Source organism: Rhipicephalus microplus, chromosome 1 (assembly GCF_043290135.1).
Source record: "Rhipicephalus microplus isolate Deutch F79 chromosome 1, USDA_Rmic, whole genome shotgun sequence".
Classification (NCBI taxonomy): Eukaryota; Metazoa; Arthropoda; class Arachnida; order Ixodida; family Ixodidae; genus Rhipicephalus; species Rhipicephalus microplus.
Genome location: NC_134700.1, coordinates 206,863,386 through 206,885,990, shown reverse-complemented (window position 1 = coordinate 206,885,990; position 22,605 = coordinate 206,863,386). Strand labels below are relative to the sequence as shown.

The window sequence follows — 22,605 nt, the reverse complement described above, 5'->3', positions numbered from 1 at the left end:
AAATAATAAGTGGTTATGTTATACAACAAGGTCAATCTGGAATTAACGTGACTGCGACTGCGAGCTTAGCAATCAGTTACGAATGTTTCATACTCCAAGTCATACGAACTCGTACTTTATGACAGCAGCGAGTCACTCGTCGCACTGCGCAGCTGTTCTCTGAACGTCATTTCTTGTTCATTTTTTAGCATCTAGTTGCTCCAGCTGAATAACGTTATTGCATATGGCGCATCTGTGTAATGAGAAGGAAACAGATACATACCTTCCAGCAGCTGCAGGAGCCTTTCACAAACTGTCATGGCACCGTTTTCAAACTTCCTTTCCTGCGTGAAGCAGCAAAAACAAAAAATTCCTGAGACGGCGTATCTCCCGATATGGCGTAGGGCATGTTGTAATAGCGCTTGTATAATGTGCCTAGGTTGCGCGTTCAGTTATCTCAGATGATCAAACCCAACCGAGAGGGATCCGCTATGGCATCCCTAATGATAAACTTATTGTGCAGCAGTAATAATGCCCAAAGGAGCAGAATTGTCATAAAGCTAATCTATCGAATGCTTTACCGTGTGGACAGTTTAAGTACTCTACCTTGTGTACTCATTAAAATTCATTACTCGGCTATAGGTACTGGTTGCACAACCAAACATATACAAAGTTCAGTCGTATAACGTTTATAAGTTTTACAGAAGTACAGCCACGGAATACGCCGACACACAATTTGACAGGGTTAGACAGCATCAAATACATACAACAAGCTTTCAGAAAAACGCTGCCGTAATTATAACAGGTGATATGGTAGCTGGCTTGCAGAAATATTTTAGCTGATTTTTTTCTCTGCAGAATCCGGCCTTATAGGTGCTCTTCATAAAAATTATGACACCCCACGCAATACCCCAAGGGCACTGCAGTGTACATTTCTTGACCGCGAAAGCTTGGCCACCGTTCCATTGCGTGCAGCCGTGGCGAGGCCACGAAATGACTTACCTGTGCTCCATTGAATGTGCTGCACATCCTGCGGTTCCCTCCGCAGCACTTGATGTACCACAGAGCCCACAGCAGGGACACCTGGCTTGGCTCATTGGACAGGCTTACCTGCGCCAGGGCGCTCAGGTAGTCACGGTAGCCCCTGAATTCGTGCGAATTGAAGAATAAAAGTTATGACTGGCCTCGCTAACATGCGTACATGTCACTTGCCCCGTGCGTATCACATATAATGCGATTGTATCCCTATGGATCAGCCTATTAAATCTCTCGTTCAAAAGTCTTGAAGGGTTTTTTCGAGAGCACCATCACATGCGATTAAATTTAGGCGAAAATCGCAAAGCCAACTCGTTCAGGTAAATGAATTGCTACATGACGACTTTTTTACATCGGTTTATTTTTCTCGCTTTTTCGCGTGTGTGCGTGAAAGGGTTGGGGGTGGGAGGAAGGTTGCACACAGGCGTGCGTAAGCTTGCATGTGAAGTTGTAATGCCGTATTGTTAGTAAAAGATGTTTCAACCGGTGGACCGATCTTCTTCAGGGTCACGAAAACCCTGACGAAGACCGCTCCACTGGTCGAAATTTTGGGTTGCACAAGCCCCAAATCGCTTACGTACGTACGCATGCAACACAACCTTTGTTATTGCATTTTCTTCATATTGTAGTGATGCTGAAGTACACAAATGAGTCAAAGAAATGCATTTCTTAACAGTAAACCCATGTCTACAATTCAAATTGACCATAGTCGTAAAACTGCGATACAATCGAACACCAAAGAGGCCGATCAGTTTTTTTCCTCTTCGTGAGAAGCTGATGGGTCCAGCCAGGTGCTCGTGCCACGATGGTCGGTGCGAGCACCTGGCTGTGCCGTGAAACAATACGGCGTGCATGCGTGCCCTGTGCGCACGGAGATGCCGCTTTAATTGAATGTGGGCAAGATGTTTTTTTTTATTTGTATTATTTTTTCAAGTGCAAGCTCTGTTTATTCGCCATTTTAATTGGCAGATCCCACGTAACAAGGGGATCAATGTAACACGTATACATAGTTCGCCCGCAGGCTAAGGTGAAAGGAGGATCCAAACCCCCTGGCCAGGCCCTACTGCACTGGGGCAGCGGAAGCAACGGATTTGAAAACAAGCCAACTTGGGAAATTCTGAATCAACAAGGACATAATCATTATTATAGTAAGCTTATAATCACCAATTATAGTAATCACGTTGCGACAGTAATGAACGTTAAGTAATAATGTAATCACAGTAACAACATAAGCACTAATGCAATAAAAACAACAAACATCAATAATGTGGTAAATAGTTATAGTAATAACAATAACTTTTAATAACATTACAATGCAATCGCCGAGTATCATTATTATTTGTGTAGTGAAAGTTACAATAAAAATTGTACAACACATCAGCATCTGACTCAAGAAACATGTCCATTATAAAATGTTTAAATTCTTGAATGTCGCGGCAATATATTCAGATTCATCATGCATTGTGGCAATTAATAATAATAATAATAATAATAATAATAATAATAATAATAATAATAATGTTGTTGTTGTTGTTGTTGTTGTTGTTGTTGTTGTTGTTGTTGTTGTTGTTGTTGTTGTTGTTGTTGTTGTTGTTGTTGTTGTTGTTGTTGTTGTTGTTGTTGTTGTTAATGTAGGGGCTTACGTCCCGAAGCCGCGAAATAATTATTAGAGACGCCACAATGGAGGACTCTGAAAATTTCGACCATCTGGTGTCCTTTAACGTGCACTGACATCTCACAGTAAACGCTATTGTGAGAAATTAATGAATAAACTTGACCTATATTAGTTATAAACGAGGGGAACCACAGGCCGGATCATCGAGTGTCGTCGTACCTCACATGACGTCGCCAGGAGGACTTCATTGCTGCGTCGCACGCTTGCTCGCTCTACGCTAAGGATACCGGGCACCGTCGGCCAATCAGCCCTGCTGGCGTTATCGAAACAATGGTTCGAATAAGTGTCGAACACTCTTGGAGTGTTCCACAAACCAATTTCTCGCTAAATCAAGCAGAGTCCCTCTCAGCTATCAGAGGGCGCATCAGCGTGTAATGCTACGGGTTCCTATAGTCATACTCGCTGCGATAACAAGTGGTTTTCGTGATTTATTATTTACCCGAAGGTCGCGGAATCAAATTCTGGCCGCAGCATCCATATATTTTTGATGGAGGCAAAAAGGATCGAGGCTCGCGTGCGAAGGCTTAGGTGCACGTTAAAGTATTCCAGGTGGTCGACCTTACGGAGCCTGCCACTGCGGTGATTTTCACGATCATATCGGGGTTGTGGGTCGTAAAAGTCCAACAATTGATTCTTCTCACGACTGTACCGGCGCAGTGGCGCTTTCATTGGATAAAAAGACAATACATTCTTTTCCCATGTGGTCGGCGTCCTGACGGGTGATCGTCGAAGCATTGATCTCTCCGGACTAACTGACCTTCGCAACTTCTTCTTTTTTTCATTTCACAGTTAACCTCAGCCCCCAAAATTCTGATTGCTTGCGTGGTATATTATAAGGTTTCTGTTTTGTTCAGTGCTATACGAGTATCCGGTCGCTCCGTATCTGGTCACCCCAACCGGATGGGTAGTGCATCCTGTCGCCCCCGATTGCCCCGCTTCGTTGAAGAATCAAATTAAGTGGCGGCTCCACTACGTGTACAATGTGATATTTCTTCGAGATATATAGGTGCCACATGTTAGTGTTTATTCGTATGCGAGCTTTCTTGTCTGCCGGCACAATTATCCCAGATCTTGCCCAGAAAGCACAATGGAATTGTTTTGCAGAACGTGAAATGTAAGACCTGTGTGACAGTTACTGTATGTTTTACTAAAAATAGGACCTTGCTACGTTCTCTCGGTGGAAAAAAAATGATATAAGGAAAGCGCAGTTTACCTGTTCACAACTTAAAGCGGCTATACATGTTTCAATGCCATAAATTTGATCAATTTTGCATCGAAGGGCTATAGTTTTTATATTATCTGATGTATATATCGCATCCAGGGGGGCACAGAGCAAGCCCGCCGTGCAACCTATATTGTTTCCATTTTAACGTACACCGTCAATTGCTCAGTGCAGGTTTCTGGCGGCTAGGTAAGATACGTGAACATAATATGCGAGAGCGGCAAAATGAGCTGGTAACCAGATAAAGGCACCTAGTATACCGTGTTGTAGTGCCTAACTCCTGTTATGCCTGTGAGTCCACATCGAATGTCCACGCCTCTGAAAGAGGCAATCTGAGTCAAGGCCAGCACGCGAGCCCGCCTGACGCAAACAACTCAACGGCGTCATCACGCGGCGGCGCCTTTCTGTCTGGCGAGTCTTATGCAATGCGTGGCGACGTCACTCATTTTTAGGTGCCGCCACGTGCAGTGCAGCGGCTCCGTATTCGATGAGAATGACGCGGCCCAGCGGCAACCCCATTGGAGAATTCTGACCTCACGGCCAGCGGGGCTTCTGGTTGGACATTTGGTTACTCAAAGAATCCTCCCGGTGCATATAACAAAAGCCCTGCGGCGCGTCGCGAGAACTAGACCTATGTGTCAGAAAAGAGAGCTCGGCTCTTCGGGTCTCTAAGCTGTCGGCCCCCGTGCCGTATTTGTAACGCCTCTGTATATATGCTGTACATAAACCTTGTTTAACTCACCGTCGTCTCGTCCGCTCATCTATCAGCTCTGCACAGAAGCAGACGCGAGCTGAAAAACCTACGCTACCAAACGGCTGGTGACCTTCCCGGCGGAGTTCGAAGCAGTGGCGCCTTCGGGACCGTGTTGACGTTGCCGTCTTTCGTAACAATGGTTGCAACGATGAGATTTCGTGGTGCCCTTCGTAACGTCGTCGGAGGCGTGCTTCGTAACACTCCACATGATAAATATATAAAGTGGATTGCTTCGTTTATGACACAGTCACGCAGCTCCTCTGGGCATGCAACTAACTGCTCAACGCAACCAAAACCTCTATGTCTTACTCTTGCAATGACAAGCGGGAAGATATTACGGTCGATGTTTTTCCAGAGACGGGAGCATAGTGATGATGATGATATTTGGGGTTTAACGTTTCAAAACCACCATATTATTCTGAGAGACGTTGTAGTGGAGGGCTCAGGAAATTTATACCACCTGGGGATCTTTAACGTGCACCCAAATCTGAGCACACGGGCCTACAGCGTTTTCGCCTCTATCGAAAATGCTACCGCCGTAGCCAGGATTTGATCCCGTGACCTACGGGTCAGCAGTCGAGTACCTTAGCCACTAGACCATCGAGGTGGAGCGGGAGCATAGTCGTTAACGAAAAATGCGCTGACACTTTGATCTGACAGCGTGTAATCTATAGATCCAGCTCTCAATACAAGGGAAAAATACCGGCACACAAAAAAATACGTTAATATTTTGGCTGGCATAAACGTACTGTGTGTTATTTTAAATGCGAAGGATTTCTTTGCCTACGCCAAGCACTTTCGGCTTTATCTATCTATCTATCTATCTATCTATCTATCTATCTATCTATCTATCTATCTATCTATCCGTTCGTCCATCCATGATATGATATCATATGATATGACAGAGTATGTGCCGCTGGAATGCGGGTGTGATGTGCCACAGGTGATTGACACTTATATTGTCTACCCAGGAGCGACGAGAACACACATGGACAATTTCAACGCATCGTTAAGAAAAACCTGACATCGGCAGCATTTACCCGACGAATACAAAGAATAAATATCAGGGTCCCAGCGGGAATCGAGCCCAATCATTATGCGTAGCAATCAAGCATTGTACCACAGAGCCACACCAGGTCTCGGAACTGCTTTTTGAATAGACCTTAACGTTTGTGAAACGTCAATTGTAAGTTGCAGTGGCGGTTATTCTATTTCATAAAAATACATATGCACTCCTAGCATTTTCGATGGAGGCGAAAATGCAGTAGGCCCATGTGCTCAGATTTGGGTGCACGGTAAAGAACCCCAGACGGTCAGAATTTCTGGAGCTCTCCACTACGGCGTCTCTCATAATCATATGGTGATTTTGGGACTTTAAACCCCACATAATAGTCAAATGCACTCCTATAATATAGCCGACACGTCGGGTTAACGTAAATTGTAGTTAGGTTTCATGCGTTGAAGTTGATTTGTGTAGCAGCGTCAAAGGCGAGCAACCTCGCGAGCTTTAGCGCTTCATTTCAGCTTCTGCTGTTGCTAATACTCGTGTTCCTGTTGGCCCCGCCGCGATGGTCTAGTGGCTAAGGTACTTGGCTGCTGACCTGCAGGTCGCGGGATTGAATCCCGGCTGCGGCGGCTGCATTTCCGATGGAGGCGGAAGTGTTGTAGGCCCATGTGCTCAGATTTGGGCGTACGTTAAAGAACCCCAGGTGGTCTCAATTTTCGGAGTCCTCCACTACGGCGTCTGTCATAATCATATGGTGGTTTTGGGACCTTAAACCCCACATGTCAATCATCAATCAATCATGTTTCTGTTGGAATCGTTGTGCAAGCGCAAACAACTGGTTATATAAACACCTGCAACTCTTCAACGTTTGTCTGTGCGCGCAAAATTTATACATATATTTAGTGTCAGTTTATGACGTATCACTCAATAAAAAAATTACAACGCGGTGACCTTCCCTCCACATGCTTCGCATAACGTCAATTCCCAAGGTACGTGAAATGTGCCAAATTTTTTAATATAATACTTTTATATTACCAGTTATGAAGATATTTTCTTCAACTCGATGTATTGCGTTTTCTTAGACTCGTTAGATTGCGTTGCGTATTAAAAATTAATAATCTGGTTTATTTCAAAGAAAAATATGGCATACGGCATAAATGTAGATTGCCGAGCATCGGAGGCACAGATATTCGTGCGGCGAATGTTTAAGATGTACCACTGATGAGGAAAATTGGGAGAAGCGTCTTGTCAGCAATCGCGCTGCATAGAAGCACCAAATGACTGTAATAAGACGCGAAATGTAAAACTTCTGTTGGGACAGATTTGCGAATGAGCCTGTAAGGTTTCGAAAGTTTAAGCTTCCGTTCACTCGCTTTGTTTACGGCAGGCGACTCGATTAATACATACTGATTTGTTAATAACGTGCAAGTTGTAGCCCTTTGATTTTACACAAGGACTCACGGTGACACCAACGGCGACGGCAATAGTGCAGGTGCCCTGGGGTGTTCGTATATTTGCTATCGAAATAAAACAGATACGTACTTCGTCCACGACTCCTTCTCGAAGAAGTTCTGCAGCGTCATAGCATCCCATTCTCCCGCGTGGGGACAGTTCCACGGATCTACAGCGGGAACCTGCATGCGGAGCACATGACTCACAAACTGCGTTGTCTGACATGGGCGAAACGAAGAATTGAACGCCGGTACTAAAAGTTATGTCCGTTTTAAATTGATTGTTTCACGCTGCCGTCAATTTTTTTCTTTTCAATATACTGCAGAGCCTGCTCAAAACAGCAGTGGATACACATTAGAATTAAAATTGAGTCGCAAGCAGAGAGACGGACACAGTGCGAAGGAAACGATTCATTGCTCAATAAAGTTAGAGTACTTGGTATAGTGTAAAAAAAACAGTGTCAAAGATTATATGTTCCGTTCACAGGGGTGAACACACAAACTGTAAGAATAAATAGCAGTTTATAATAATCCATGCAGCCCTACTCATTACCTCTCGTCATCTTGTGCAGTTAATTTATCCTCGTACTGATAAGCCATTAAGGACAAATGAAAATTTTTCATATCTTGAGTTGGTGATTCTATGGTATAACAGTTCACAGCAGCTGATGACAGTTTATTCCAGAATGCTGTAGATGACGGAAAAATCGTGCTCAATAATGTTATGATACTTAGGTAGCCGTATTGCTTAGGGGTGGTTAGTTCTTGGTTCAAGTGGATGCTCTGTTCTGGATATTTTATGATGCTCATGATATAAAAGATACAAGTATTTAAGTTTGGAGATTTTTCTACGTAGCGGATTTCCGCGATATTTGGTAAGATGCTCTCTGGGCAGTGAAAGTGGGACCATGGGTGTGACATCAAGCAACGTGATAAATTGGTCTATTATTATTATTATTATTATTATTATTATTATTATTATTATTATTAATGTTGCTCTGTAGTTGTTGTAAACAAAAGTTTCATTTACAGCAAATGACTGAATAACTTACTTTGCAAAACTTGTATATTTCAGCAGCTATGTTTGAAAGTCAATAGCTATACTTAACCTAACCTAACCTAGACTCACCTAACTTAAGCTAAGGACCTGAATTAACTAGAAACCAACAAAAGGATAATTCACTTTAACCTGTAATTGTTCACGAAAACAAATTGAAGTGATTCTTGTGCAATAATAAAGCATACGACGATAAAGGGCACTAAAGAAAGGCTTTGCGAATTGGGCCTTGGTTCACAACCTGATACTTTTGAAACAATTACTTGGATCGACTGTACACTATAGACACTCAATCCGTTTCTTTTCGTGTGCCTGTGAACGTAAGCCAAATGGTTCGACATATATGACTGAATATTGTGGCAACAAGTTTTGGAGCCGCAAAATTGTTTTATCGCGAGGTCTATAAAAACATAATATATAGTAGGCAGTGTGCTTAATTGGATACACGATGAAACCACTTGCGATTTATTTCGAACTTGGCAACCGTCCTGTTATGACCGGCGTCTGGGCCGACGAGGGAGCTGCGTTCTTCCTTCGTCAAAGAAGTCACCGATGGGCTGCCGGCCTTATGTCTGCCATGTATTAATTGTCCTCACTAGCCAGAAATCGAGGCGTCGCGCCTTCAAGTGCCGCAAAAAGTTCCCCGAGAAGACCACAATGGTTCCTTGGATGAGACAGTGGCGTCAGCTGCAACGACAACTTGCCCCGCTAATTGAGCGAGCAGATCGGCGGACCTTTTGAACTTTGTTGTGGCAGCCCCTTTTGATACATGTTGTCGTCTGAGTGTGGGACCCCTCACCCAGCAGCGCTCACAAGGCAAGGAAGAGCCCCTTCGTGCGACTTGTGCAGTGGACTGGCCACGACCCAATAGGGGCCGTTTATCTGGGTGGGTGTGGGCGTCACCCTCGGAAGTTGTATGTGACATGTGATTGGACAGTGCAATCTGCACTCTTTCCCCGATTTCAGGATCAAAGGAAAACGTACCCTTTATAATGACTCTAATTAATAAGCCACTCAGATCAATTGAGAGAGCGCTTGCCATGTACGCAATGTAAATAAACCCTCTGTTCACCTTCCTGCTGCCTCGGCATCTTCATCCCGGGTCTCTAGGGGCAGCATTGGCCGGTCGCAACAGTCCACAATAGGCGCGCGTTAACTTGACGTCGCCTGGTAATGGAGAACGGGCTACGTATACTCCGTTCCCCATTACCGTCTCTCCACACAGTGTAGGTGCCACGATCTTATGCACAGTTTTCCTCCGCATCGATGATTGAACTATATGTGCAACCAATTATCATTCTCGATCTCTACGATTTATGATTATAAACCTTTATTAAAGTTTGGGAGGCTATGAAAGTAACAGAATTTATGTCGTTTGCTTGAAATTTTAATGGGTGATGTTTCGCAGTGCCGCTTTAGCACATTTTATCTTACCCCCAAAGACACCTAATGAAATCTTAATTGCAACGTCGTTCTGCATACCTGCTCCATCATAATGTCCATCCTGCGCATGACGTAGTTGATGTCGAACCATGCAAGGGGGTCATTGAGGCCGAAGTGTGCCCACGTGGTTTCGTACGGGTACGCCTTGCCCTGTGAGTGTATAAACACATGGAATTCCGTCACACCTCGTTTACCATAGCCTCCTATATAGGAGGCTATGGTAAATTGTATGGTAGTAAAAAGTCTCCTATATGGTACATAGGAGGCTTTGCGTTTACTTATTTGATTTGCATACAAAAATGCACAAGGACACAGGGAAATGAGGGAGTGCCCAGGCTAACAACTGCCACCTGGAGAGGCACAACGCCTGCCTACTCTTTTGGGAGGACGAAATAGATAGAGGAAATGAAAATAGGAGGACAGAAAGAGAGAAAAAAAGGGAGGAATGCAGTAAACAAAGGAAAGCGGGCGATGGAGGTGAAACGGATGGGCTCGCGTCTTCACGTGTATATACGTACCTCGCTGAAGTGCAGCAACTTGAGGTCGTCGAATATCTTATACGTGTCCACTTGCAGCTCATTGGCGAGACGCAGGATGTGGTTCTGCGTGGGGCCCACGTACGATCCACCCAGGTCCACCCAGCCAACTAAATCATTCTTTTCAGAGAGAGAAGGGGGAGGGAAGGTCAGCAACAGCCTCACGTAACAGTAGTACCGTATACTTGAAACTGTTATGCGTTGCACAGCACATTAGGCCTGTTGCGCGACAAAACAAAACAGAGACGGGTTTGACAGTCGCTCTTCAATTACCTTTCTGAATATGGCCTTGTCAAAGAGATTAAACGATAGAATATTTCATGTCGAAAGCCTGACGCCATGGTTATTAATATCTTTTGTCAAGTTTACTAGCGCGTTTCATATTTTTATATTCTTTCTTTTTATTGCTATTCTCTTACCTCTCTTCTGGAATCTTAATCTCATTTCCCATATTTATACAGAGTGATTATTTCACAGAAGATACTGTGGAGTTCTTGGGCTGTTTCAATAATGGTGGCATTGCCATTGTATGGCTGCATTGAAAATGGCAACCTTGCTATTCGTAAACTATTCGAATATTATTCGATTTGTAAGTGTATTCGATTCCTATTTGATTCGGTTCTAAAGTTCGCTATTCCCACACCTCCCAAAACTCTTTCTTGGAGTACGTCATGTATGGTTAAAGAGCTTTTTGAAGAGGCCCGTCTCTTTGTTACACAACCATACGAATCCGAAAGACAATTTAGCCAACTGGAAAGCATCAGAGGATATTATTCGTTGTCTTCAATTGTAGTCTAGGAATCATGAAGTATATTAAAACGAAATTAAGTGATCGAAAATGGGGGGTTGAAACTTTCAGTGGTTGAAACAGCGAAGCCGGATAACTTTGAAAACTAGTCTGGTTGCATCTGTAATTTTTTGCTATAGGTCTTATCTAGGTAATGCCAGTTCTTTCTCGGTTGCTTCCCTTGTTACTATTGGCTTTGGCTAGATGACGTTTGGTTGTTTATAGGCTGTTACAAAAGGCTTTAGCTATAGGAGATACTAGCTTGTTGATAGGCTTTAGCTATGGGTGATACTAGGCTTTCTAGGTTGCTGCCCGGTTGCTGCTAAGCTTTAGCTGGGTGATGCTAGGTTGTGTCTCGGTTGATCGTTAAACAGCAGGCAGTCGCAGACACGAGACGGACTTCCAAACTCCCGAGCCAGAAGCTCCCTTAACCGAGTACCCACACCTTCTTCCATAAATCTATACGGGCACGTCGTTGTTCTCAACAGATGCGGTGGGTACACTCGCCGTCTCCGTTGCATTTCCCGTTCGCAAGTATATTATCTCGTTGTACGTACCACTGAAGCACTTAGTAAAGTTTCTCAGTGAAGCTGAAAGATGCGGACATGGGGTTTATCACCGCGTTAATTCCGGCGGTTTGTTTTCAAGACTGTATACAGTCTTAAAAACTTTAACACACCACCGGAAAGCGCTGGAAGCTAAACAAGGAGGGATGGCATGGGCAAAGAAAAACGTCACGGTAGCCTCGTAACCTTGAGCACTGTTTTTTTTTTTTTTCGAAACGTGGCTTTTTTAGTGGGATTGCGTGTGCATGCATTAAAAAGTCGCGGCATCTCGCGGCGATTCCTGTAACGACCGAGTGCACCATGTTCAAATCAGCCAATGGCTGACAGATAGCCTTCTACGAGTGATTTTTGAGCGTCTTCCGTCATTTGTCGAAAGAAGAGAAAGCAAAATTCTATGTGACTTAGGTAATTTATTGTGAATTTCAGGCTGCGTGCTGCGCTATAACATTTAGCACCGTTTTCTGAACATGCTCACAAAGTGTTGCGGGGCCTCTTTAATGCTGTCATTTTAAGAATTTTCATTTTGTCGTACGTTCATCAGCTTTGTTAGGAGACAATATTGCTTCGATATTTTTCATTTTTACCGACATCTGTGACATAGTGCTACACTACTCATGCAAGCACCTCGAACAAGCAAACACCCACCTTTATGGTAAACAGGCGGCCTCCGACCCGGCCACGTGCTTCGAGTATGGTGACGTCAATGCCACGCTCGGACAGCAGCTTGGCGGCCGACAAGCCTGTCACGTAGTAGACACGGGTACAAGAACGATACGAAAGACAGCTTAAATACGAACATTAAAAGCAATTTTCTGGAGGCATGTTATATCTAATTCCACATTCAAGCTATTCAATCGTTTTGTCCTTTCGTATAAAAAGCCAAACGCAAACAAAACATGAATAGTTGATTGGATCCCGTGTGTACCCTTGCTCTCTCGGGAAAGGGGCCAAGCGAAGGGGCTTGGGCATGCCTGTACACCGCTTTTATTGTCTTTCTTTCTTTCTTTCTTTCTTTCTTTCTTTCTTTCTTTCTTTCTTTCTTTCTTCCTTTCTTTCTTTCTTTCTCTCTTTCTTTTTTTCTTTCTTTCTTTCTTTCTTTTCTTCTTTTTCTCTTTCTTTCTTTCTTTCTTTCTATCGCATTGCTCCGTTCCAACTGTTTTCTTCCTCCATGCCACAAGTCAGACCCTCATGCTTTGCCCGTCAAGTTTTTTTAACAACACAACAAGTAGCGACGATGGTCGTGCGTTCACGTTTAAACTTCTCTGTCAAGTCACTTCAATAAAGGATCAGATTTACATATTGAAAAACTGCTGAACATTGACAAACCCCCGATTGAGAAATTGTCAGTTACTGGAAAATGGCGCATACAAGTACAAAGTGACCGGTCCACCTTTGAGGACGGCATTTTGATAAGCTTGTAGACATTTTTATGACCTCTCAAAACATATTAATTTGTGTTTACCTAACCTTCAGCAGCTCGTTCTTATTAGTCAGCAGGGTCTCATGAAGTGTGAGGCCCACGGGACGGCTCTATGCTCTCCAATAGTAGAATGCCATGTTGCGGAAATATGCTAGTACTCTGAATAGTTACCTGCTTTTTCTAAACACAACAATGAACTCGTTCACGACTTAATTTTAGTCTATTGGTGAAGCCCATTGGAGGGCTTTAAGCTCTCCCATAGTAGAGTACATAGTACTCTAATTCGTTACCCACTTTTTCTAAACACATGTTCACCCATAGTAGAGTGTATCGTCAAATATTTTATCTAAACCCACTAGTGTGATGACTGCTGGTGTCGGAACAGCATTAGTATAGTACGTCGTACGGAAAATCGTCGAACATACTTTTCCTGAAAAAAAAATAAAACGCTGAGGATTGGCAGCCTTCCTACCTGCGTTCATCCGGGACAGCTTAAGGCTCTCCCTTAGTAGAGTGCGTTTACTCTAAAGCGTTGATTTATGCTAAACAAACAATCATTTTGTGTCTCAAATTCAGATCTGGGACGGCTTATGCTCTGCCATATAGAAGAGCCCGAATTATACTCTAAGTCGTCAAACGATTTTTCTAAACACCGTCATTGATTTGTCAAACATAGTTTAAATAAATTTAGTTTAAATAAAATGTTCTAAACAAGTCATTTGTGTATGGTAATGCCCTTGTTGTGTAGCCACTGTTTCCATGTTTTCGTAGCGTCCTATGATGAGATAAAACTTTTCTAAACACGAATGGCTGCATCGTGCGTCAAGACGTGTCTGGGCCATGACATTCCGCGAAAATAATTTTATGCATTGATTTACAGCAAACCCTTTTTTCGTTAGAGTTATTTGGTATAACATACATCAGCAAACCGCCATGGTGGACATGTTTTTAGCGAACAAGAGCTTAAGTAGAAGGTTCTTCTTATTTTTTAGGTGGGGAACGGGCACTACTTTGAATGGAAGGAAGGCAGGTGCAGGCAGGCATATGTGGTTGAGTGTCATTTTGTGCTGTGCATTCTGTGGAAAAGCAAAATTTAATAAATTTAAAGGGGGGTGGGGGGCATGGGCTCTGTTTGTTACCGCCCGGCTATGCTACAGACGCTGGTCAGAGAGGAACGGTGCTTACCTGCCACAATATATTAGCCAGTCCTAGCAGCTGACCAGGTTCTAGCTGTGCATAAGTGATCGGGTTCGACTACCGGCCACATAGGCCGGATGTGTAGAATCAGAGTGTTCTCATTAATCGATGGGAGCGTAAAATCACTGTGCCGCATTGTGGTATACAGCGAGGGACAGAACAACTACGGAGCAGGATTACTCCTTCCGGTCGCCAAATTGTCGGCCTGTAGTTCACCACGTGTACACTGCCAGGGTGGCGCTGCAAGGCTCACTCACATTCTCATGTCAACCGAACTGGCTCGCCGCTGCGCATCAGTTTTATTGCCACGCCAGCAGACGACCCTGTCGTTTTGTGTGCTTAGACGATGTGGTACGCATGCTGCGCAAGTAAAACGCAGGATTCAGTTAGAAGAGTGCGCCTTGCGTGTGTTCGTAAACATGATGAACGCAGTCACAAAATCATGAAAAGTTCACTTCTGGTTTCGGCTTCAACGAGAAAGAAAATGAGCACCAGGCTTGCCTTCATGCAGCATGGAAATAATATTGTCACGTGCTTGCTCAAGAAAGACGATGGCAGTTGTGCATGTGCCATGAAGGACTATGAAATGGACGAAAAAGAAAAACTCGCTTGCGCGTTCTATTAAAACGACCAACCTGCTTCTGGCATCTCAATCTCTGTGGCAAGACATCTGTTTTGACGTCGTGACAATATCATGTGTTAGTGTCGTTAGTGCAAACTGTAGCCTATTGTTGAATAAAAAAAAAAGCAGAAGCTCGCTCGTTCTTCCGTGGGCGACAACTCCACAAATGTTCGCCACGCAGAATAGCCGCACGCAATATTGACTGCTCGGGGCGAAACAACAAAATACTAAGTCACTGTTTTGATGCTTTACGGAAACAGTCCCGTGGCTGCTGCTTTTCTTTTGTGTCGTGACAAAAAGCTTGACAAACTTTCTAAGCTTTTGTGCAGCCACTTATGCATACGAGTGCATTTCAGGCGCGACATCTTAGCGGTATCCAATTTCTTACTTGCGCAGCCTACGTGCCCAATCGTCGAAGGGCGCCAGTCGAGAGGGTCGTGCGCTTGCACCACAATATGAATGGTTCGCACCGTCCACAGAATTCGGGCTGCATGCATGCAAAAGCGCGCGAGCTTTGCAGCGCCACGCTGGCAGTGTGCACATGGTGAACTATAGTGGCCAACTATTTAGTGACCAGATGGAGTACGCCTGCTCCGTCTGGTCTCTATACTCTATACCTGAATGCAACACCTTGGTTATGCGAGCCCCCACGAGCGGCGGCACATGCACCAGCGACCATGTGCTACGACTATCCTGTTTCAATCCGCGAGTACTGTACAAGGCCGAACCGTCTTCTGCCATCGACACCTTGTGATGACGTCGCGTGCTGCACGTGATTATCGCGCAAGAGCCGACCACGCTTATTCCTTGTCCTTGCGCATTGGAGTTAGGGTCACTCGCCGCGGATAACCGGTTGTATAACGCAACAGCGTTCAGCAGCGTAATAGTTGTAGAGTCGGATTTAATAATGTACTGGCTTGGAACAAGAATCCGAGCGTCAAGGACAAGAATGAAGCTTTTAATAACGTTCGGTTGACAACAAAAATCTGAAAGAAAAAAAAAGCTCCACCACGTTATCAGGGGGGAACGCAAAAGCAAGTATATACTGCCAGCCTCAGTTTGAAAAATGGAGACGTAAAAGTGATGGCATAGCGTGCATTTTTCTCTCTTTTTTTGTAATAAAAGTTACGTAATTACAGGCTCGGCAGTTAACTGTACACTTTATGGCGACCCATCGCTGACAACTCGAATGCTCACAGCACTGCCGTAACACAAAGACTGCAGCTAGTGGATGAAACATTGTTCCGCAGCACATGCTCCGATTTTTCGTCAGCTGACATGCCAGCTGCGGTATTTTTGCCCAGTTTCTTAGATGAGGGGGCAGCTGGACTGCGACGTGCAGGAACGTGCACGCCCTTCTTTTGCAACTTCGGCACGAGAAACACGTTTTAATCATGAAGTACCTCGTAGACACTGTTTCCAGTTTGCCTTTCTAAATTTCGCTTATAGGTGCCTGCCCATTCTTACACTAAGCATACCGGATCCTAGCATGTGGTTAACGTCCATGCCTTTCTTTTTCTCTCGTTTCTCTCTCTCTCTCTCTCTCTCTCTCTAGATAAGAGATGAGTGTTTTTGCTCTTGATAGCTATTACTTCATTTATTACAGCTTGGAATGTACAAAATGCAGCATACTACTAGACGAATACATATAACATACAAAAGGTACGCATCCGCAGTAGCATGAGCATTTGAAACGATCAAGATAATACGAAGTACCGTGTGTAAACTTTGTGCGTACTGCAATGAATGAAAATCGAAGAAGGAAAGAAGCGGTGCAACACAAGCGCGAACTCACAACTCTTTATTTTTTACAGAATCACGACACCATGTATACACATATAAGAAAATGGGGCGCACGGGAAAATAAGAAGGACGAAAAGAAACGCCGGCGCATGCGCAAGAAGCACGCCACGAGAGGGGCTATCCTCAATCTGGCGCCCACTATCTCGACATTTGTTAACTACCTTATATACCGCGAAGAAATGATACTTCCGCATCTCTGTAAGTTATAACGAAGGAGTGCTATCCTGTCAGCGCCGGCACGGGGCACTGCAAAGGCTTCTATTATTTCTCTTGATTGATTGATTTGTGGGGTTTAACGTCCCAAAACCACCATTTGATTATGAGAGACGCCGTAGTGAAGGGCTCCGGAAATTTTGACCACCTGGGGTTCTTTAACGTGCACCCAAATCTGAGTACACGGGCCTTCTATTATTTCTCTTTCTTTTCAGTTATGATATCGTGAAACAATCGGAGTGCTATCAAATTTCGTATCACTTCGACGCATGTTGCAATGAGTAGCCATGTTTCCGGGGTGAGTAAGGAAGTTACCAGATGTCAAGATACACGGGTCCCCTCTCGTGATGTAGTTATTACATAGCCCCTCTCGTGATGTAGTTATTGCGCATGTGTCAGTGTTTCTCCTCGTTCTGTTTCTCTTTTTTTCATCCCCATTTTTTGTGTGTATATATGGTGTCGGGATTCAGCAAAAAAAAAAAACACTTGTGTGCTCGCGCCTGTGTTGCCCCGTTTCTTTTTGTTCTTTGATCTTCTTTCTCTGTAGCGTGGAAATGTTTACACTATGTAAAACCAACTGCCCCTACCAGGCTCATCGCGAAGTACTGTCTCGTTGAAGTCAGCTTATCGACAAGTGAGCTCGTCTTCGTGAAAGTCCCGACAAAGGCTAGCTCCAGCGACACATCTTGTTCGACTACTGCAGTATGCTGTCTTTGTGGATACCCTTGCGCATATACTTTCAAATCGGTAAATTTTATAAACTGTACAATGTAAAAAACATAAATATCATGTCACATATTTCTTATAGCACTACGTTTAGATGCGCGCCACAAGAGTAAAACAAAAACAAGCCTTCCGTTACGTGCACATTCTTACCGCTGAGTCCGGCTCCGATGACTAGCACTGTGGTCTTCTTGACAGCAGGACTGCTGCCTCCCGATGGATAGTCCATCCCGTTCGGTAAACGGCGACGTCGGCCTCTGCGTTGCAAAGACGGTTCTTGTTGCAATACCGCGGACGGCTCCGACGCGGCTCTTTCGGAGCTCATGTGGCGGCGTCAAAAGAAGGATGAAATCGAGAGGACCACGTTGTCGCTTATGCGTCGTGCGTCGTATACGCACGTCGCGACGCGATCGCACTCAGCTGCTGCTGCTCGTGTGCTGTGTGTCTATGTGCAACGTACGAGTCGAAGAGGGGAGCGTCAAGCGATACGAGCGGAGGGAGAGGAGAAACCGATCGCCAGAACTTCCGTCGAAAGCAGCGAAACCACGCTACTGCTGCTGCTGTGGCTGTGGCTGCTGCTGTGTACGTGGCGCCCAGCCGGCGCTGCTGTGCCTGTATAGACTTGCCCGCTGTTCTATGGATGTGTATGCATCGCCTTGCAAGAAAGCTGCAGACCGCGGTGCGCTGTACATTTCGCACTTCCATGTTTGACACCATCGGCAGTTTGTTCCGCGTGCGCGGTACATCCAGTCTCGTTAACGTTCGTGTTTTTTTTTTTAACTTTGCGAAAGAAGTGACTTAGACGTCCACACACCTCTACACGCAAGCCTGGTTCCGCGTGGAACTAAACTGAAAAACGATAAATGAAAGGGAAACGAGTCTGTACTGTCAAGCAGTTCGTTTTCGCAAGTGCGTTTGCACGTTAGTGCGAGGCACAGCTGGCCGTCTAGCCGCTCTCCTGTCTTCTTCTCTGCTTCCTGTGTATGTTCTTTTATTTTTAGAGACGATAGTTTTTTCTTGGGGTACTTCAACGCGAAAATATTGGTCTGTCTGTTCATCTGTCTGTACATGTGTCTGTTTGTCCACCGTAACGATACCACAGAATGCCTATATACTACCATTGAAGATACCCCAAATGGCCAACCCCATCCGCAGCGCCCACCAATATTGCTCAAGTTTCAGCGTTCATACTTGTGCGATTGTCATTTAAAAAACAATCATTGCGCATATCTGTGGCCCCATAACAACACGTCAATATTTTGTATGCGTGGCTTTATACCAGAGAAAACATACATGAGTAAACATAAGGACCGTATATAGCGTTAATCGTGCTGCGCTGACAGTGCAACCCGATGCTCAAAAATGTAAGTGCTTCCAACGGTTTGCTAAGACGACACGGTGGTGGCACCTGCCCGTCGCTTTGCGTTCGCCCTTAAGACGGGCGCGCACGCCTCCCTTCGTTTTCGAAGATAACTGCCAGGTAGCGCTCGTGTCTAACGTGCCTCGATGCGCTCGTTCGCTTTCGCTGCACTGATCGAGACTCCCTAACGCAGTGGCTCCAGAATACCACTCACCGATTTTCTTGCGCAGAACATCAAAATAAACGTTTTGTTCACTCTCTCCAGACGCAAGACTAACATCTTTCGACGACATTTGCAGTGTAACACGTAGATTCGGGCCATTTTTTTTCTCTCTCTCTTCACCGCAGGGCTCCAGAAAAAAAAATGTCTTTTTTTTTCTAATTCATCATTTACTTGGTGCGCGCACACCAGCTGTGGCTGCGGAGGATTTTATTTAGAACACCACCACCAACACAGGTTAGTAAATGGACGTTTTGCTTGAAAACACACTATAATGGCATCAGGTAATGCGAAGAGTTACATTAAATAACAGCAGAAAACGTTAAATAGTTTCACCACGTCTGTGGTAAAATTCTACGCTTCTATACGCAATTGAACATATTCACAATGTGAATTGTCCACTAAGTGCATGGGGTAAAGTTTCCGACCCACTGCGAACGGCTCTGCCACTAATCATTAACAGGAGCTGCGCCAGGTGCCACAGCATTAACAAAGTGTGCAGCAAAACAGGTTCGTGCATTGCCTTACAGACACGTGGCGGGTACACTTGCATTACGAGACTGCCGACTGGGCGAATCGTGTCATAGCGGTGATCGGTGGATTGCGCAAACACGTTCAGTGTGAGGTGTTCTACACTTGGTACGCCTCTGAGCCCGTAAACTCATATTTGCGCGTAAAAAGTGTATTATTATAAAAAAGTAGGAGTGCTTGAATACTTGAGACGTTCGAATAATGCCTTGTATACTTGATTCAGGCGCTATATAAAGTATGTACGTATATCACATAAGCATTTCTGAATACGATGAATATAGGCAGTAGAGTGTGATTCATTGAGACCCTCTACGGTGATCATAGTGGTTAGGGTGCTCGGCCAGTGGCCCGAAGGTGGCGGGATCGAATCCCAGCCGCGGCAGCCACGTTTCGATAAAGGATAAAGTGGTATATCGAGAGGTCAAGTTGAAGAACATCAGGTGCACGGTCAAAGTTTGCGGAGCCCGTTATATACTGCGGTGTCCCGCATAATCATATCGTTGTTCTGGACTTGAATTAATTAAGCCTCAACAATTTTGCAATGTATTGCATTCGTTAACGAAGAATGTACAGGTATACGTGTATACAAACACTGAGAATAGGCAGTAGAGTGCAAACATTGATGTCCGAATGGAAACTCCTTCAGCCTTGAAGCTGAACAATGTGGCAAGCTGAACATGCGCAAAGCAGACAGATAAGGTAATAGTGCGCGCCGGAAACATGTCTACACATCGTACGTGTTTTACATTACGTAGTCGCGCCGTCGCAGATTTCTTATGTCTATTTCAGTGAGGCAAAGTTTGATACGGTCAAGTTACGGGCAACATTAAGCGAGCTGGTATACAGATTCGTTGTGTCAACAGCACATGGCAAGAGCCTTGCGCGGCATGTCCCGTTCTTTCGTCGTTCCGCATCCGTCGCGCTGCTGCCAGGATAGATGCTGTTGTGCCTCGCCCAAGTTCCACGTGGTCTTCGCGGCCTGCTGGCACCTGGCAGCTGTTGATGAGTCAACCCTGCACCGGGACGGCGACGGACGCGGACAATCGGGAAAAACCACGTCGCCGGCTCCTCTTGACACAAAAGTCGTTGGCCAAGCTTTTGTCAGCCGCCGAGAGCAACACTCCGAAGCAGCGTCGACCCAGCAGCTGTACGGGGTATTCTGCCTTGCTTGAGTCAACCTGGCTGCATCAGGGAGCGACTTTGCGCATGGGATTCCACGTCATCTCACTGTGGTGCCACGCTGGCGCGTGGGGTCTCCCTCACCAAACAGCGAACTGGGCATGCCTTGCCCCTTTCCTAGGTTCAGAGGGAGGCGGTGTTTGGCTTTCCCTCTTCGGGGCCGGAGAGGAAGACGACGATCTCATTGGAGTATCCTGCGCATAAATTATCTTTGCAAGGGATCTTGGGAAGGCGGACGATGTATAAAAACGCTAGCGCAGAGGCGCTCGTGTGTGATTCTCTTTTCATGTTGTACCACGCTACCATGTAAATACTGTATATAAACATTTTTTTCTCCTTCTCCGGCTTCTCTACTCGTCCTCTCCGGGGACTCGGATGGCCCGAGTCCGCACCACGCTACACAAAGGCGCAACAGTGGCTGGCAGCTTATGGGATTCGCCTGCGTCGGCTGCATCGAAGTGGTGAGTGCCGCGTGTTTGCTCTTCTTTTCGCCAGACTCGTTAGCGCAGATGGTCGGTAACGTGGTAGGGTGATTGTGGTAAATTTTGATTCGCAGACCAAGAATTGGGTGGCTCGTGGGCAAAATTACCCTAGAAGAGAAACGGTGTGCATATCTAAGATGGAGAAGTTTAAGGTCCAAGAACTCCTCGAAATTTGTCAGGAGCTGAATATTTCGGTCGGCTCGGTTAAAAGAAAACAACAAATTTTGGAGCACTTGGGAAAAGAGGAAGTGAGTTTAGAAGAGGCCATTGAGGCCAGAGAAACCATTTTGGCAAAGAAAGAGGAGCGTGAGCGCTTAGCCCGTGAACAGAGAGAGGAGGAAATAAGGAGGGATCGCGAGGATAAAGAACATGAAATCCGTCTGAAAGAACTGGAGCTTCGTATGTCCGTGGGAAATCGAAATTCAGGGGGTGGAGAATCAAAGATAAAGGATCTAATCCACACCTTCAAGGCGGGTGACGACATTGCATTATACCTCGTGCATTTTGAGCGAGCATGCGAAAATGCAGGGTTTAGTAGGGAGACTTGGCCACAAAAACTGATATGCGTACTACCAGGCGAAGTGTCCGATGTTATCGCAAGAATGAATAAAGAGGACTCCGAGGTGTATGACAGGGTAAAGGCTGCATTGCTACGAAAATGTCGCCTATCGACAGAGGCTTTCCGCCTGCGGTTCAGGCACTCTAAGAGGGGCAACGAATCTCATTCAGACTATGCCTACCAAATTAGAGCCAACTTTGAAGAATGGCTCAAAAGCGCGCAAGTCTATGGCAACCATGACAAGGTCATTGAGTTGATGGTACTTGAGCAGTTTTACCGGGGAATTCCCGAGGAGGTAAGGCTTTGGGTGCAGGATAGGATGAAAGACGTAGACATGAACAGGGCAGCAGAACTCGCCGAAGATTACTGCTCACGCCGTAGTCTCCGCAGTACACCACGAACTTCGGAAAAAAATGAAAAGGTAGAAAGCTGGTCGGGAAACCAGGGACGCAAGAGGTTTGCAAGAAATAACTGGAAACCCGAGAATTCCAAGTTATTAGACAGTCAGCAGGGAAAGGACAGTGAGGGGACTAAGGCGGCACCTTCATCAGGTTCAAAGGCGCCGGGTGACATAGCGCATGCGTTAGAAGCGCGGAAGCCAGTTGTTTGCTACAGCTGCGGAGAAAAGGGCCACATGGCCAGGAGCTGTAAGAGGCACATGGCATTTGCCACAATTCAGGAGTCAGAGGATAGCTTAAAGCTGTTGAAGCCTTACATGAGGACACTCTCAGTGAACGGCCGAATGTGTAGGGTATTGAGGGACTCGGCGGCCACAATGGATGTAG

At 45.3% G+C, this 22,605-nt stretch overlaps 1 protein-coding gene across 1 annotated transcript in view; it reads right to left on the bottom strand.

Annotated features, from left to right (window-relative positions):
- LOC119186993 (amine oxidase [flavin-containing]) overlaps positions 1 to 18,064 on the bottom strand; it is a 31,390-nt gene extending 13,326 nt beyond the window's left edge. Inside the window, exons 1-7 of the mRNA XM_075891048.1 lie at positions 17,643 to 18,064; positions 12,157 to 12,251; positions 10,141 to 10,278; positions 9,662 to 9,772; positions 7,214 to 7,305; positions 982 to 1,123; positions 263 to 323 (exon numbers count right to left, since the gene is read on the bottom strand). Of these exons, the coding sequence (XP_075747163.1) occupies positions 263 to 323; positions 982 to 1,123; positions 7,214 to 7,305; positions 9,662 to 9,772; positions 10,141 to 10,278; positions 12,157 to 12,251; positions 17,643 to 17,814 (811 nt within the window). The 5' untranslated portion in view covers positions 17,815 to 18,064. The remainder of the gene's footprint in view (positions 1 to 262; positions 324 to 981; positions 1,124 to 7,213; positions 7,306 to 9,661; positions 9,773 to 10,140; positions 10,279 to 12,156; positions 12,252 to 17,642) is intronic.
- Between the last annotated feature and the right edge of the window lie 4,541 nt (positions 18,065 to 22,605).